Source organism: Photinus pyralis, unplaced genomic scaffold, assembly GCF_008802855.1.
Source record: "Photinus pyralis isolate 1611_PpyrPB1 unplaced genomic scaffold, Ppyr1.3 Ppyr1.4_LG8, whole genome shotgun sequence".
Taxonomy (NCBI): Eukaryota; Metazoa; Arthropoda; class Insecta; order Coleoptera; family Lampyridae; genus Photinus; species Photinus pyralis.
Genome location: NW_022170819.1, coordinates 10015286 through 10033858, shown reverse-complemented (window position 1 = coordinate 10033858; position 18573 = coordinate 10015286). Strand labels below are relative to the sequence as shown.

The 18573-nt window shown below is 39.4% G+C and overlaps 2 protein-coding genes across 5 annotated transcripts in view; one reads left to right on the top strand and one right to left on the bottom strand.

The window, feature by feature from the left end:
• The window catches only part of LOC116177584 (facilitated trehalose transporter Tret1-like), a 38832-nt gene that overhangs the window by 13330 nt on the left and 6929 nt on the right, over positions 1-18573 (bottom strand). Inside the window, exon 1 of one of the 2 annotated variants that reach the window (XM_031496596.1) lies at positions 2134-2263. The exons of the other annotated variant lie outside the window; for it this stretch is intronic. The gene's annotated coding sequence lies outside the window, so the exon portion shown is untranslated. Of the gene's footprint in view, positions 1-2133; positions 2264-18573 lie in introns of those variants that run through there. 2 annotated transcript variants of the gene reach the window in all.
• Positions 2351-16201, top strand: LOC116177582 (facilitated trehalose transporter Tret1-like). 3 transcript variants are annotated; one of them, XM_031496594.1, is made up of 8 exons: positions 2351-2557; positions 13591-13637; positions 13692-13818; positions 13907-14066; positions 14116-14301; positions 14349-14447; positions 14495-14697; positions 15240-16201. In XM_031496594.1, the coding sequence occupies exons 1-8, from the start codon at positions 2552-2554 to the stop codon at positions 16128-16130; spliced, it is 1719 nt and encodes a 572-aa protein (XP_031352454.1). In that variant the 5' UTR covers positions 2351-2551; the 3' UTR covers positions 16131-16201. The 3 variants fall into 3 exon arrangements, with proteins under 3 accessions (XP_031352454.1, XP_031352453.1, XP_031352455.1); XM_031496593.1 differs by lacking the exon at positions 2351-2557 and adding an exon at positions 6712-6796; XM_031496595.1 differs by lacking the exon at positions 2351-2557 and adding an exon at positions 7179-7337.

Sequence of the window (18573 nt, the reverse complement as noted above, 5' to 3'; positions counted from 1 at the left end):
CATAATATTCTCCAAGAGTTTTTCTAACTAATTTTCAGTGTATTAAGAGCACAAACATCTCCTCGCATATTATATTCTCTTGATACAATATGGGTAAATTTTCAACCAAAATAAAGCGTTCAAATATTTCCCTTGACAATGGACAAAATTCTCATCGACCATAAGGAGCAGGAACACCTCTTCGCTTGCCATATTATCCTAATACAACGTACAAAAATTTTTCCTAGTCATGGAAAAAGATCACCTGGTCCATCATGTTCTCAATGTAACCTGACAAACTAGTGCTCGGAACGTTAGCTTAAAACATTATATTCTCCTGATTCAAAATTGTTTGAAGCCAAAATAAGGCGTTGAAATATTTCTCTTGGTGATGGAAAAAGACCTACTTGCTCATTTTCTCCTGGTAGAGAGAGAAATTTTAAAAAGTTTGCTAACTGGCTCTTCTTGTATTAGCCTCAGAAACACCTCTTTGACATTATATTTTCCAGATACAAAAGGTCTCCTTGTTTATAAAGTTCTCCTGGTAGACAGAGAAATTTTGCCAACTGATACTCCGTGTATCTACCTGATACAAGACTTGTAAAGCTTTAAGCCAGAATGAAGCGCAAAAAAATGGTTTTAGTGATACCATCATGGTCTCCTGGTAGTATAACAAATTCAGTAGCCTGCTAACTGATACTATATATAAGGTTCGAGATAAAGGCACCGTGCATATAGTTAATTACAATCAAAAAAACATCTCCTCGCGGTTTCTATTCTCCTGATACGAGATTGTTGAGGGTTCAAGCCAAAATAACGTGTCGAAATATTTCTCTTGGTGATGGAAAATCGTCCATCATGTTCTCCTAGCAACTGGAGAAATTTTGATAGAGTTTAGCTTTACTTAGGAACACCTACTCGCACATTCTATTCTCCTAATAGAAGATTCGTAAAAGATTAAGCCATAATAAGGCGTTGAAATATTTCTAATACCGATGGAAAAAACCTCCTCGTCCAGTCTCCAGCTCTCGCACAAACTGTACTTAGAATCACAGAAGCAGCAGGACGCGCACAATTGATCAACCGGCTCCTTATAAATGGTTCAATCATCAACACTTTGGTTTCTTTTTCAAGCCTGCATGAGGACAATATAATGTGCCAGGGGACATTTCCCATCTTAGTCAGGAAAATGTTGTAAGCTTCCTCTGGTTACTAGGAAGATATAATAAATTAGGAGGTATCTTTCTGACATCAGGAGAAATATGACATTTTCTTCTTGAGCGAAGAAGTATTTCTGCTCCTAATACTTCGAGGAGTTGAAAACCTTCTCTACCCACTAGGACGGCATATAAGCTCTGGTTTTCTCAACACATCAAGTGAGATGCTTCAATACACTGTATCAGGAGAATATAACGTGCGAGAAGGTATTCTCTCGAATTTTTACTCGGGAAACATGATCGTTGAAGAGGTATGCTCTATGATAAAAAAAACTTTTGGCTTACGTGGGTCACGTTTGTATCAGGAGAACATAATATGCAAGAGTGTGTTTTTTCAGGCTACCAGTACCACATTATCGACGAGGAGATTTTTTCCTATGCTTAAGAAAAGGCTTTATTTTCTAATTTACAACTTTTGTATCGGGAGAGTATAATTTACAAATTTATGGCACAAATTGTGATCATAAACACGCAATGAAGTGTACAATTAGTCGAATAATCTGTTCTCCTGATACGCAATTCAACAAAAACGCGAGAAAATTTCCACGTATGATGCTTTGTGTTTACCGGGTGGTCAATTTACTGGTAACCCTCCTCTCTTATGTTATGATTTCCTGATTTATGTTAAAAATCATTTCAGGATCACAGAAACCAAAGAAGGTGTAAATTAGAATTACAGAAACGGAAGAAGGTGGGAAAGCTATTGGCATACACCTTCTCACTTGTCAGGTGCCCCGTTTAAAACAAATTCTCTAAAACTTGTATCAGGACTGTAGGAACAAGAGGAGATATAAAATGATAACTGATAACTGTTGGAGAATCATAAAGACAGTGAGGTATCAATCTTATCGAATATGTTCTCCTGATACAAATTTGTCTCTTGAGAATTTTTGAATCCGGGTAACACAAGAACCTGAAAATTGGCTGTCAGACTCACTCTGCATTGTCATGTTCTCTTGATTTCCCTTTAAAGTGTTTTATGAGGATCACAGAAAACCAAAATTGTATAAGATATACGCACAATTTGTTGTGTGATGTGTTGCCTACCACTCGCATTCGCAATGAATTCACCAATTTATCTAAATAAAGCTTTTTATGACAAAGGAAATTGCATTCCAACACACGCGCTAATGGAACTTCATTTCCATAACTGAAAACGCGCGAGTAACGTCTTGGCGCTGAGAACTTCACAATATTTTGATGCCCCGCGCGAAGGTCGTCCAAAAATATCACTCCTTTTTCGTTTTGGACACCTTTGGAAAGAAAACGTCAGTGTTTTTTATCTGCCAAGTGAGAGTGGTATAAGTTTCCTTGTTTTTGGGCTTTGAAAACGTCGGAAGTTCTATTTGAGGAATATGGCGGTGAGTAGTACGCAATTAGTGACTGGTGCATCTTCTAATTTAACTAATCAACATTAGCTAAATTGATCCGTGCGGTTTAATTAATTGGCTTTAATGTAGCGCCTTAATTCAAAGCTGGCGGAAGAAAACAGCGCATTTGGCACAATTATTGCATGCGTCGACCTTTGGTTGTTACGCTATTTTGACCAAACTGCCAGTTTCGACAGTGTTTTTTGACCATTTGGCATGGTTTGGAGACTGTTCTTCCACGGTTTCGTTGTGGCGTTTTTCTTCTTTGTAGTCTTACAACCAAACAGAAATACGTAAAAATTCTCCAATGGAGCCCTTTGACGTTCGTGAGATATTCCTCGTCTGTTTTGTTCTTCCAATCCAAGACTGCTCTCTTAAAAGTCTTGGTATTTGTCGAGGAAACTACAAAGCCGCAATGTCTTTATCACGCTTTTACGTATTTACGGGAACAGAAATTCATACGCGAACAAATCGTCCTAAAATGAAAAAAATCGAATACTAATTTTTGTATTAGGAGAGCATAAAAACGAGAAACGTCCAAATGCCATCCTTTAAAACATAATGGATCATACTGGGAGTGCATCAGTGCACGTAAGGTCAATATTCGTATCAGTACATCAGCGTAGGGATAGCTTATTTATCGAAACAGGAGTGCATAAACGAGAGGAGGTGTACAGTGTGCATTAGAATCAAACTCAACAATCGAGAATTAGGAGAGCATATAAACGGGAGAGAACTACGGACATGACATGATGTTTGTATAAGGAGTACAACATGAAACAATTTTACTTTCTGGGAACAGGAGTGCATAAACGAAAGGAGGTGTATATGGATACATCGAACTCAAAAATAACAATAGTGAATTAGTTTTCTTGCATTGGAAGTATTTAAAAGCGACAAGGCTACAGACATGACTCGTTCAGGCATTGATGTTTGTATCAGGAGTACATTCGTGAACTAAAAGTCAGAATATAGATTATTACCTTCAAAACAGGGGTGTATACACGATCGAAAATGCACATCAGCGGTCAGTGTAATAGGAGTGCACAATCAAGAGGTCATAGTAAGCTTAAAGTTAAACAAACAGTTACAAGTTCGCATACACGAAAGGGTAAGGAATGCATCAACGTGAGGAGGTGTGTATGGATATATTAGACTCAAAGTCAACAATGCGGTATCAATTTTCTTATAAAACGACACGAATTACACACATGATTCATTCAGAAATTGATTGATATTTGTATCAGGAGCGCATAAAAGTCTCTAGAAAGTTGGAATAAAATTAGGTATATTAGATGCTTAAAGCTGCATAAGATTGTTACTTATCGGAACAGAAGTACATAATCTAGAGGAGGTATATACGGACATGTTACCCTTACATTTTACAGGGAGGGGATGCAAAATCTATTTACTGCACAATTATTGCGCATTATGTTTCCTAATTTTTTGTGATGCTGACACGTTCGGTTTATACAAAATTCTCTTTTAAAAATCAATCAAGGTTACAGAAACACGACAAGGAGCAGAACCTATTTACCTACATTTTCTTCATAGAAGATCATCTAACCTTTCCCATTACTCCTACAACCATCCCAGGACCCCGTGCACTGGGGGGTATTCCTCCCAGCCCCCCCCGGTTCTCCTCAGAACGTTCATCCCTAAGGACTTGTGATAGTTTTTCATAGAAGGTCATCTAAAAAAGGAAGAAAAATTCAATGTTTCTTCTTCTATAACTATCCCATGACTTTGTAGGGTGGAGGGAGGGGGATTTCATACCCCCCAGACCCCCCAGTGATACGTTCTTCAATATATCGTTTATCCATAAGAACTCTCGTGATAGTTTTCATAGGAGATCGTCGAATCTTCCTTCCCTCATAAAACACTTCCTAGGAAGAAACATTCAATGTTTCTTCTTCTACAACTATCCCATGACTTCGTTGGCTGGGGGGGAGGGGGTATTCCATACCCTCCAGACCCCCCGGTGATACGTTCTCCAACATATCGTTCATCCATAAGGACTCTCGTGATAGTTTTCATACGAGATCGTCGAATCTTCCTTTCCTCATAAAGTACTTCCTAGGAAACCCTCTTCTACAACTATCCCAGGAGTTTGTACACTGGGAGGTATTCCATACGTTCTCCTACATAAAGAACATCCCTAAGGACTCTCGTGATAGTTTTTCATAGAAGATCATCAGCGAATCCTCCTTTGCTTATAAACTACTTCCTAGGGAGGAACAATTCAGTGTTCGTTCTCATACTACTGGCCTAGGAACGGTTTTGAAACCAGAAACCCGAAGATAGACGGACACATTCCTACGTAAGGTGTGACATGTTACTAACTTACATACATCTAAAAAAACGTATCAGAGAAGTAGAGTCGCCAGGAGACGGACGTCTGTGCGCCTGTTAACAATGCTAAATTTCTTTCTTAAACGACGTATAAGAATCACAGAATAACGAGGAGGTACTTGCTGATTGATATGTGATCTCTGCTGTCAAAATTTCTCTTTGAAGCGCACTTCGTATGCTGCAACATTTTTAAACATTATGTTCCCCTAATAGAAATCGCACATTTTCTACCCTCCTCGCACTTCTGAAATCCTCATACGTTTGGTTGTAATAAATAAATTTTACACCTCCTCAGCTTTCTGGAACCTCGTACAAAGTTCTTTTTTTAAAACGTATCAGTATCACAGAAACGCTAGAGTGGCGACTTACCTCTTTCGGTTTTACGATCTCCTGACACAAATTTTTTTTTCAAGGAATGCATAGAAGCGCGAACACGTACAAACTATACAAAACTGGTATACTCTTACGTATAATGTGTTCCTGTTACAAATAGAGCTTATTAGAATAATGGAAATGAGAAGAGTGCAAAAAGATGTGGACTGAACAAGAGTACATAGTTGAGAAGAGGTGTGCTTGGGCAACGTAAGCTGAAAGTTTACAATCGGAGATTAATTGAGCAAGAAAACTACAGTGCTGGCTTTAAAAGTTAATACTGTTTGGTGTCAGGGGCACATCAGACCTCTCAGATAGTAGCTTATTATTTATGGGAAGGTGTCTATGAGCAACCGAGTATTATTTTTTTATATTAGGAGCACATCAAAGTGGGAACAGTGCAGAGGATTGTACCGGAAGCGTATAAACAAGAGCATGTTTCGATCAGGAGCACATCAGTCGAATAACAGTGACACAGTAGATAATAAAGAGGAGGCGTCTATGGTCAAAGTCAAAGTATTTATAGGAACGGGAGTGATTAAGCGAGTGGAGGTCCAATTAAAATGCCCAGTCGGACAGTAATTTTTGTATTAGGAGCGCAGAAACCTGCAAAAAGTGAACGCCGTTTGTATCAGGATTAAGTTCCCAAAATACTTTAATGTTTATCGGAACAGGAGTAAATTCGTAAGCAGAATCTGTATCTGTAAATTTGAAAAATATTAGGAGCGTATGAAAGTAAAAAACTGCAAATGCAGCGAAAAGTCAGAGCTTATCGAAACAGAAGCGCATAAGCAAGAGAACGTAAAGTTGACCATAAAATTCTAATGTTAAGAGTGCCTTCAAGAAAACGTAAATAGGAATAGCTTCAAATATACAATCGAGTATTAGTTTTAATTAGGAGCATATAACAGTAAGAATACAGAACTTTCTCGTGATAATGTGTTGTATCAGGAGCACACCAGTGCAGATGGAATAACTTTGAACTTTGGACGTTTGGAACAGAAGTGCACTATCGAGAGGGTTTGTCAATGGGAAAAGTCGCCTAAAAGGAACAATCGAATGCTATTTTTTTCATTAGGAGCGCATAAAGTACAGTACGAGATGAATTTGTTTTTTATTGGATCGTAGTCGGCTTCAAATTAAATGATAAGCGTCATTTGTTATATTAGGAGCGCATTAAAATTACTAATGTTTTTTCGTATATAAAAGTGCAACTGCATCCTATGCTCTTTAATCTTCCACTTCTGTTCTTCTGCTACAATTGATTTTTTTGTCTCTGAGAGCTATACTAATCACCTACCCTTTGCTATCATTGGCTTTGTTACTTTCTAAGATCCGAATAATAATTTTAGTTCGGTATCAGGCCAGCATGAAAACGGCAGGTGACCCGTTACGATTTCTTGCTGTTACAGTATTTCTGTGAAAGCCGTCCACCTATGGAGCTATTACCCGCATATGATACAGTTGATAAATACATTTCTGTATCAGGTCAACATAAAATGGAAGGTAAGTTCATTTGGGTTCTGTCCTAATACAATGCCCTTCTGAAATTGTTTGTACCAGAAAAGACCATATTGCTACCAGCCCAAAATGTTGGTTGGTAATGTGCATGTAACGTCATGGTATTAATTACGATATTTTCACCTTTATCTTCATAAAAAGGGCCGAATTCGGTGTCTCCCGGTAACAAGTCGGCAACTTACGAGTAGTAGGTACGAGAAAGTTGCCTTTTTTTGCAAAATTCATTTAAAGGTGAAACCGCGTCCATATTAAAATCGCCCATGAACAGTAGAGATTAGTATGCATTGGTGATATTCCATTGCGATTGTTCCTCTGCTAGTCGGAGAATTTTGCGTGACTAAATCGACAATTCGAGACCTCCCACTTTGATAAGGTGTATCGTAAACAGAGAGACAATTATCGATAGTGTCACATAACGTTACCGCACTCCATTTGTAGGCCACTCGTCCGTCTGACCGGTCTCGTTACATAAGTGCACCTGTTGCAAGCGAGTGCTGTTTAAAGTGCAACGATATCAATATAATTGGTGAGTGATGCGGAAATTGTTTTTAAGCTTTCCTTTTTTTTAGTAACAGTAGAATTCCTGCGATTATCTCCGTGACACCTGAGCGCTTATCGCAATTTTCCGGCATGTGATCACTCTTCATAATTTACGTCTACTCTTAATATCATCAATCATCCCGCAGGATTGTGGCCTATTTCAAGCTAGGGAAAAATTGGTGCCTCCATAGGCAACCACTTAGGTGTTCTCCACGGTCTCAGAGTGGGCACTGAACCGTCCTTTCGATAGATGATGAATACGTTCTAAGGGTAGAATCATTGTTCACCATGGGCCAAAAATAAAAAAGATGACTTTTTTATGTTTTCCAATACGAAACCTTAGACCAAAATTACTGCCTACCCTAACTGTGGGGATACACGCGATTTGCACACAAAAAAGAGCCCCCCTCCTCCGTCTTCCTATTTATCTGTCATAAAAATCAGTGTCAATGGAATTCCGTATTTTATTGCCATGTTTTCGCAGTGCAATAAAATTTATTAAACAAGTCGTATGATTTCCTGGAGGCAATTTTTGACGTAATTAGGCAAACTTTAGATTATTCAATGCGGATGGAGAGTCTCCGATAGGTATCGGTCCTTTTCGAAAGGCAATCTGCACCTATGTACTTCTCGTCGCTAGGCAAACTCAGATCGACCCGACAGATTTCCCGAGAAATTTTGGTGTAGTCGATTTTTGGTAAAAAAGGAAGGTTATACACTGCCTTTTTTTGAGCCCCGAAAAAAAATTGTCTCAGATCGACCCGGAAACAAAATTTTCTTATAGAATGTGGCCTGTAGAATCCATAATTTCAAACAGTTCCAAGATTGGGCTACTAGTTCAAAAGTTACAGCCCTTTGATTTTTTTTTCGAAATTGGTTTCTAGTCTATAACTTTTGATTGAGAAGTCTGATCGAAAAAGTACGAATTGATTTGGATTCTACGCACCAAAATTAAAAAGAAAAAGTGTTTTCCCGAGAAATTTTGGTGTAGTCGATTTTTGGTAAAAAAGGAAGGTTATACACTGCCTTTTTTTGAGCCCCGAAAAAAAATTGTCTCAGATCGACCCGCAAAAAAAATTTTCTTATAGAATGTGGCCTGTAGAATCCATAATTTCAAACAGTTCCAAGATTGGGCTACTAGTTCAAAAGGTACAGCCCTTTGAATTTTTTTTCGAAATTGGTTTCTAGTCTATAACTTTTGATTGAGAAGTCTGATCGAAAAAGTACGAATTGTTTTGGATTCTACGCATCAAAATTAATAAGAAAAAGTGTTTTCCCGAGAAATTTGGGTGTAGTCGATTTTTGGTAAAAAAGGAAGGTGCCTTTTTTTGAGCCCCGAAAAAAAAAAACTCTGATCGACCCGGAAAAAAATTTTCTTATAGAATGTGGCAAAACAATTTAAAGGTTCCTTTAGAATGTAGATATATAGACCCTTACGTTTCCATGCTCTTCAACTTTGATCTTCCGGTCAAAAATGACGAGATTGGATGCTGGATTCAGTGGACCCCCTTTTTTAGGATTTTTCCTGAAAATTCTTTTTAGACATTTTCGACCATTTATTTTAATATCCGCTCTAGGATTCTAAGACTTTTCCAGTTACATTGGTTTGTTCTTTCTCGTGGATTTCTTGGGATCATTCCATCCCTGGCCCTTTTCGACCATTTCAACTTCTTTCAAATCTTCAGATGTACAAAAATGTAACTAACTCCGTACAGAAATTGTACTATTAGACTAGGTACTTCAATTCCAATGCTTGCACAAAAAGGAACTTGAAAGTACCTGCCCTCTGATTTTTTTCAAAATGGTTGACCTATTTATACATCTACTGTGCTCCCATAATACAACTATTTCTACTATAATCTTTTACGAATCTTCTATTAGGAGAATAGAAGGTGTTCCTAAGTAAAGCTAAACTCTACCAAAGTTTGTCCAGTTGCTAGGAGAACATGATGGACGAGAAGGACGTTTTCCATCACCACGAGAAATATTTCGGCACGTTATGTTGGCTTGAACCTTCAACAATCTCGTATCAGGAGAATAGAAACCGCGAGGAGATGTTCTTTTGATTGTAATTGACTATATGCACGGTGCCTTTATCTCGAACCTTATATATAATATGAGTTAGCAGGCTACTGAACTTCTTATACTACCAGGAGACCATGATGAAATCACTAAGAACATATTTTCGAGCTTCAATCTGGCTTAAACCTTTACAAGTCTTGTATCAGGCGGATATAGTGTGCTCTTAATACACGGAGTTGGCAGTTGGCAAAATTTCTCAGTCTACCAGGAGAACATTATAAGAGACCTTGTGTATCTGGAAAGTATAATGTCAAAGAGGTGTTTCTGAAGCTAATACAAGAAGAGCCAGTTAGCAAACTTTTATCAATTTTTTCTCTCTGCCAGGAGAAAATGAGCAAGTAGGTCTTTTTCCAACTTCCATCACCAAGAGAAATATTTCAACGCCTTTTTTTGCTTCAAACAATTTTCAATCAGGAGAATATAATGTTTTAAGCTAACTTTCCGAGTACTAGTGGCCAATGCAGTGAATTTGTCAGGTTACATTGAGAACACGATGGACAAGGTGGTCTTTTTCTATGACTAGGAAAAATTGTTGTGGATAATATGGCATGCGAAGAGGTGTTTCTGATACTTATGGTCGATGAGAATTTTTTCCATTGTCAAGCGAAATATTTGAACGCTTTATTTTGAAACTTTTACCCATATTATATCAAGAGAATATAATGTGTGAGTAGGTGTGTGTGCTCCTAATACACTGAAAATCGGTTAGAACAATTTCTTTGACTACCAGGAGAACATTATGAACGATGAGAAATATTTCAACGGTTTATTTGGTTAAAAGTTTTTACCGATCTTGTTTCAGGAGAAGGTAATGCGCGAGCAGATGTGCCTCCTTCTAATGTAGGAAGTATCAAAACTACTGAATTTTGTCAGGCTATTAGGGGAACATGATGGACGATGAGGTTGATTTGGATTTCCATTATAAACTTTCCCTATCTTGTATCAGGGGAATAGGATCCGCGAGGAGATGTTCCTGCTCCTAATATAGTTCAAAAGCTATTGAATTTGTCTGGCTATCAGGAGAACATTATTGACGAGGACTATCACTAAAGAAAATCATTTCACTCTTGTGTGAGGCGTATATAGTATGCGTTCCTGCTCTTAATGAACGTAGTAACAGTTATCTAACTCTGGTAACATTTCTCTGTCTACCAGGAGAAAATTAGAAGAAAAGAGGTTTATTTTATTTTATTTCATGAAAATATTGTTAGGTTTATAAGAACTTATAAGCAACAGGAGGGAGGCGGTGGTTTATTGCTAGACACTTTACCAGGTATTATGCTCTCATGATACTTTCGTTTTGAAATTGTTTAACAAATCACAGAATCGCGTAAGGGTTACGCTTTTAGGCATTAAGTAACCATTAGTTTCTATTTTTTGCGCAAAAATCTGCCATCCAAATTCGAATAAAGTTTCAAAACTAGAAGTGCATAATATACTGGAGTATCAGGAGCACTTACAAAAGTGTATGCGCGAGAGGAGGTGACAATCGTATATCACCTCAGAGAGTAGTTGCGTATATAGCGAGAAAATGATCACTTATTTAAAGGTTTATAATATAATATAATAGTTGCGTCAGGAATACATCCGTGCAAAGAAGGTCGCAGGATGGCTTATTATTGGGAGAGCAAGTCGACTTAAGATGCGCAGGTTATAATTGCGAGAAAACTAAAGAGAATATTAATTTTTGTATCAGGAGCACAGAAAAATGAGATGATAACGTTTTCGTCAAGCGTCTTGCGCTTCTGTGCTCCTAATGCAAATGATTTTATTTTCGTATCGGAGAGGTACACTGATTCATCACAGAAATACGCGAATATTTTGTAAACGTATTTGTACCAATGAAATATCCTAGCCGTATGCTTACGTATAGAAAACTTTTGCTATCGGGAGCACATGCCAGCGAAATGTATAAACTTCGTAATGTTTTATTCACAAGAGAATAATAATTTATTATTTAGGAACGTAATCTATAAGTGTGCCACGTTCAAAAGTTGACGGTTGTATCAGGAGTACATAGGTGCACGATGGATCAAAGAAGGGCTTGCTACTTCTCGGAACCGTAGTGCACAAGGGAGGAGGTGCTATGGGATAAGCCGACTTAAAGTTCAGAAAACTAAAAATGTTGGTTCCAGGAGCACATCAGAACTTGCATTTTATAGGCAATGTGGAAGTAGAGTTTACTAACGAATATTGTTTTTATTATGAATGGAACGGTAGTCGGCGTAAACGCATTTTTGTATCAGGTGAACATAAAGACGGCAATTGATCAGTGTCGATCATTGTCAAGGAAATATAAATTCTGCTGTCGCTTCTATGGCGCTAATGCAACATCTTTTCCCAGTCAATTTCAAATACAGGTTTTGGTACTTCTGTGATCCTCATTAAACAATTTTTCAACACTCGCCATGCATGAGAAATCATATGTCATTACATATGATACCAATTTTTGGTACGACAATCGTATCAGGGTCTCATAATACGTATTTCTTTTTGTATATCATGTGCGCAAGTGGTTAGGATGCCGATAATTGTATCAGGAGTATGTGATTAGGAGCGTTTAAAGACCAGAAAATTGCAGAGGTGTAGGTCGTTTAAAAATCGATATTGTTTGTATCAATTTTTTGTATTGGTGAAACTAAAGTATACTGGAAAGTATTAGAAGTACACTGCGTATAGAAACCGCGTGACAATCTTCTTCCAACTCTTAAGATTTGTACCGTTTTCGATACGCAGTGTCACAGCGGTAGGGGTATTCTACTACCCGACTCCACACGGAGGATTTAGATGCAATACCAAAAACCTTCCTTCTGAGATCTCAGAATTTGATTTACTTTTGCACTCCTGATAGAAAAATTCGTCCAAAGTCAACCTTCTTGTATTCCTCCAAAGAGGGGTTTCGTTAAAAATAGTCTTTTTGAGTATATGTTCTCCTGATACAAAGGTAGAGCCGATTCTGCCAGAAACCTTCTCACCAAAATGCATTCCGACTAGAAATGGAAAAACTTTCCAAGGAATTGTAACTCCAAGTTTGTCATATATTTAAGAGTCGAAAGTAACCATCTTCATTTCATTGCTGAACCCCTAATAGTTAATATTTCTCATAAAGCTCATACTATTGTAATTCGTTTGTGCCTGTGTGCTCTTGATGTAAAGCTATAAGCAGGAGAACATAATGGGTGAGGAGGTCTTTTCCCATTACCCACAAATATATTTCAAAGCCAATTTTCGTTTGAAATCTTTACACGTTTTGTATCAGGACAATATAATGTGCGAGGCGGTGTTTCTGTTCCTAATTCATGAACTATCGGTTAGAAAATTCTTGTAAAATTTTTCTGCCTACCCGGAGAACATGATGGCTGAGGAGGTCTTTTCCCATTACCCACAAATATATTTTAAAGCCAAATTTCGGTTTAAATCTATACAAGTATTGTATCAGGAGGATATAATGTGCGATGAGGAGTTTCTGTTCCTAATACATGAACAATTAGTTAGAAAATTCTTTATAAAATTTGTCTGGCTACCAGAAGATCATGGTGTTTGAGGAGATCCTTTCACATTACCCACAAATATATTTCAAAGCCAAATTTTGTTTTAAATCTTTAGAAGTTTTGTATCAGGAGGATACAATGTGCGAGGAGGTGTTTTTGTTCCTAATGTCTCCCCACCCTCCCCGCCGCGTTCGTGCTACAGATTATAACCCTTCTCAAGAAATTGAGCATTGGCCTCTACCTATAACTCCAAGGCTGCTATGTCTAGGAATTGAATATGTGTTCCTGATACAAAGCATAATCGATTTCCATAGAAAACCTCATTTACCTCCTTGTGGTTATGCCGTCCTAATACGGAGATTAATATTGTAATTGTGCCGATGCTCTCGTCCTCGAAGTGTTCGAAAAATTTTATAATCTTAAGGTTAATTGGATACATCCAGGGCCAGACTGGACCTACCAAACGGCCCGGGCGATTTTGTTAAACCGGCCCACTACCTTACCAGACCTTTTCGGCCGGCTTGCTGAGGCTAAAAACAACGACCCCGGGCCTCGAACTAGCACCGGCCCTGGATACAGCTCGCTAATTAATAGTTTAGTATTCGTCGGCGTGGGATTGCCTTTGTTTCAAACATTAAACGCTAATTAAGTTTTATTTTTTTACAGAAGTTCGACCCGATGGATGTGTTAAGCGCCAGTTGTCACACCCTAAAGTAAGTATTGTCGGGGGAAAGACCGAGGCACCATAAGACTTTTGTCAATTGTAGCATTTTGGAGAACGAGAAGGCGATCATCGAGCAAAAGAGGCAGGAGGATAGGTTCAAGGAGATCATTCAGAGTTGCCAGTCGCTGAGCCATTACGAGGGGAAAAAATTTAAAACTCTTCTTCCGCAGGTAAATGGCACAATTCTTCCACTATTGCTAATTAGTCATTAATTTGCTAATTGCTAATTAATTCCAAAAATTGCGCGTGTCATTTCAGATATTGGCAGCAATATTGTCGGCTACTTTTAACATCGTATATGGAGTATCGCTAGCCTACTCAGCGATACTCATCCCTCAGCTGAACGAGACGCAATACTCGTCAAATGCGACCGATGACAGTATTCTACGGGTCACCGAAAGTGACTTCTCGTGGATTGGTGAGTGTGACACTTCGTCTGTAACTGTCTCACGATGGTCCTCTTTCAGCGAGCGTTCTCGTCGTGATCGCGCCGTTCGGTTCGATCGCCGGCGGTTTCATGATGGACGCGATCGGAAGACTACGCCTCATATTTCTGGCGGCGATCCCGAGCGTACTCGGCTGGCTGCTGATCGCGACAGCTACGAATGTGCCGATGATGATCGTGGGTCGGCTCCTTACGGGGATCGCTTCGAGTAAGCCTCGGCTTCTCGTAACTTAAACGCTGACGTCTTGGTTTTAGCTTGGGGGGCCAGTCCAGCCATGGTCTACATTACGGAGATTGCAAGGGCGGACATGCGCGGATCTCTAATTTCAGTGGCGCCCGCCTTTTGCTCGCTAGGTTTGTATAATATAATAATAATAATCACGACCGCGGTTTGCTTTCAGGCATGGTACTCGCGTACCTGAAGGGCTGGTTCATCGACTGGCGGACGATCGCCTGGATTTGCGTCGGTTACTCGATCATCCCGGCAGTGGCCGTCCTGTTCATTCCGGAAAGCCCCCCTTGGTTGGTTAGCAAGGGCAAGCTGAAGAAGGCGAAGCGCGGTCTCGACTGGATCAATCGATTCCAACCTCAACCTTTAGAGAAGGTACTTTCTTCATTTCTTTCCTTATCCACTTCATCCATTTTTCTCCTCTTTCCCCTCGTCCCATATTTCTCTCCTGCTTTCTGTAGTCCTATCTACTTCTTTGCACTCCCATAGCAGATGATCAAAGATCTTCCTCTCTCAACATAGTTTCCATTTCCTTTCTTTTTCCTCTTTCGGCTTCTCTCCTCATTTCCGTATCTGAACTTCGCGATCAAGTTAATGTTTCCTTCCCTCCCTTAGCTATTTCGACACTCTAATCCTTTCGACTCGCTCGGAACTGCTTTTTGACCCATCCCCTTTTATGCCTTTGGTTCGCTCGGCACAAACCTGGGCAGAGTAACATCTTCCTTTGTACTTTGTGTTCCTTCAACTTCTGTTCCTCTACCTCCCCCTTTCTTTCTTGCTTCATCGTTGTTCTGAATTTGTTTGTCTTTTATCTCTCTTTAATGCCATCCTTCATCGTTTTCCACTCATGTGTTTTTCTCCTATTTCTTCTTCCTGTTGCTCTAGTCTCCAACCATTTCTAACTGACGTAATTTTAGGTCGAGACCTTCTCCGACATGCAGCTGGCGTCACTGCAAAAGGAGCACTTATTAAAAATGCAAGAGCGCGCACAAATAACCAAGAGATCCCTGAGGGATAAGGCGAGGATGTTCTGCGAACCAACCGCTTACAAACCTCTCCTAATTCTGACGGGACTATTCGTCTTCCAACAGTTCTCAGGGACCTACATCACTTTATTCTACGCAGTATCCTTCTTCGAAGAGGTCGGTACTGAGATCAACCCATTTTTAGCATCGATCTACCTGGGAATGGTCCGATTTGGTATGTCAATGGTAAACACGTGGCTAATGAAGCGTTTTCCCCGAAGAACCCTCCTGACGGTCAGCGCGTTGGGGATGGCGGCGTGTATGGGTGTCTCCGGGTTGTTCACCAGGTGGATCCACGACGGCACGACAACCCACACCTGGGTACCGGTGTTAATGCTGGTGATCTACGTCATAACCTCAATGATCGGCTTGCTCTCGATACCATGGACGATAATCGCCGAACTCTTCCCGCTCGCCATTAGAGGGATCGCGCACAGTATCGTCTACAGCTTAGCGAATCTCATCATGTTCGCGGCGATTCAGTGCTACTTCGATCTCGAGAAGCTGCTCGGAGGATCGTCGGGCGTCCAGTTTTTCTTCGGGATCGTCTCGTTGGGCGGCCTCGTCTACAGTTACGTCTTCCTGCCCGAAACGCACCGGATGAAGTTGAGCGATATCGAGAAGTACTTCCTAAAACACACCACGTACCTCTCGCTCAGCTCCGAGAAGAAGAAGAGGATGCAGCAGGTGCAGCGGAGGCCCATCGTAAGAAACAAGTCGAAGGGAGAACTTAAGACCATACACGAGCAGAGTGAGAAGATGATCGTCAGAGAGGATGTTTGAGGGAGTTTTACTTAGCTAATTTTTATATGGAATTGTATTTTAAACGTATTAATTAAAGCGTCTCTTCTGTATTTTTCTTCTTCATCGTTTGGTTTAATGGGATTCCATATGACTCACGCCGAAAGGAGGGGCGAGAAACTTTTAACTTCACCTTGATCTCACAGCTGAAGGTCATCATCACTTTAATAAGCAACGTTTGAACGCTGAGGAATGAACTTGAACAGTGAGCAACCTTTGGACTTTGAACGGCGACCGACCTTTGAGCTTTGAACGGTGAGGAATGGACTTTGAACGGTAATTGTAGTTTTTGTATTGTTATTGGTATAATTTAAGTTGTAAGTGTGCGCTATTTTACCGCGCAACCCGATTGTAAACCAGTCAGTCTCGTCGCAGTCATGGTGAATGTACAACAAAAACGGGGAATGGTATGCAGAACGTGCATACGTGAGCATACACGCTAGGCGAGGAAAAATGGAGGCCCTATAAAAAGGTGAAGGTGCAGAAGAAACTGTCGCATGCGGCAGCCCAAGAAGAAGAATTAATTCACGCAGCCGGTTGAGCCGCCTCTAAATTTTCTTATCCCTTCATGCGCCTGATACACTGAGGAGGATTAGCGTTATTTCGAAAAGTAGTTAATGAGAGAGAGGAGAGACAAAAGACATAGAGGAGTGAGAGAGAAAGAGTTCTTAATAACCGTTTTCTAGCCTCCTGATAGATTGATTTTTAAAAGAAGTGTGCCCCAGGAGCAGATAAAATGGCGCAATCTATTTCTTCCTAAATACTAGTACACGACGGTATCAGAAAATCGGAATCATCGAAATTTCATTTACCGATTCTTATCCTCCTGATACACCAATTTTTGGAAAAAAACTGTTTGTATTAGGATACTATAAAGCGTACAACCTGTTCTACCGAGTGCTACGCCTTCTAAACTGTCCATAGGGAATTATTATTGCACACGAAGATGATCAGGAATGAAGGTAATATTAAAGAAATGTTTGTTTGTATGAGGAGAACATAAAAAGCGTGTTATCTTTTATCACTAATTATTCCTACCTCCTCTTGTGCGCTCTTTATACTTCTAATAGTTATTGTCGGGCATGGTGGTATCAGGAAACCATACGCTACTATTCTAAAAACCTAAAAACAGTCACGGATTAGGGAAGCATAGGAACTAACAGGCGCGTGCTCGGCGTAAGCGCCTCCGTCTGCCTTAATTAACAAAGTATTTTTTCAATAGTGTCTAAACGAGTTCCTGCGATGATCGTCTGTACAACTCACGTGAGAGAACAAGTTTCTTCTAAGATTCTGATACAATCACGAATGAAGATTGGGGAAACAGAACATGAATATGTATGACAATCCATTTTTCATTTATCGACTCCTATGCTCCTATCCTATTAATTGTGGATGTACATTTTTTTTATCAAAAGAACACAAAACGTAAGTGTGTTAGGTTGAGTCGCTACTATCGCGCATGAGGGTATCAGGAAACCATTGGCTATTTGATACAATCACGGATGAGGGAGATTACACCAGGAAAATAAATTTGGTAATAAATTTTTCTTTTACTGATTTCTATCCTGATACATTCATTGTATCAGGTTAACATAAAACGTAAGTTAGTGTTACCCTCTAACGCAAAACATTGCTGTCTAGGGTTTCACAGTTTCAGGAGAATATAAAAACGAGATGTATAAGCGCGGCCCATTTCTCCTTTTTTGGTTTCTAAACTGTTAATAAAGATTTTATCGAGTACGATGTATCAGGAAATCATAATCTACTATTCTAAGAATCTGATACAACTGTTTTCGTATCAAAGGAACATAAAACGCGAGAACACGAAATACAAATTTTATAATAAATAATCATTTGTCGGCTCCTATTCTCCTGACACATCAATTTTGGTATCAGGAAAACATAAAACAACCCATTTCTTCTAGTTTTTTCCTTTGTACACTGCTAATAGATTGACTGTTGTGCAAGACCGTAATAGGAAATCATAATTTATGATTATAAGAACTTAACAAATTCAGTGATGGGGAATATTACTATCAGGAAAACATATAACGTCAATTTCGTAATATTTTTTCCCATTTATTGGTCCTTACCATTCTGATACATAAATTTTTGTAAGACTCTCCGTGCAAGATTGTATCGGACATTTTTTCTACCTCTTGCGCTTTTGTCGACTCTCCTGATCCATTGATAGGATAGAATTTTTGTATTAGGAGAGCATTTTTCCCTATATCACTAATGCTGTACGTGAGAATATCAGGAGATCATAATGCGATACTGCATTGTACTTTTTTCGTGAGAACGCGATATTCGGATAGGTACTTCTGCACCCCTGACAAAGTTTTATATTGTACAGTTCTGGTAGGAGGTGGTTAAAAGTTCGTGTCGATTGAAGGAATAGGTTTGGGCTGGTCGAATCCTCAAA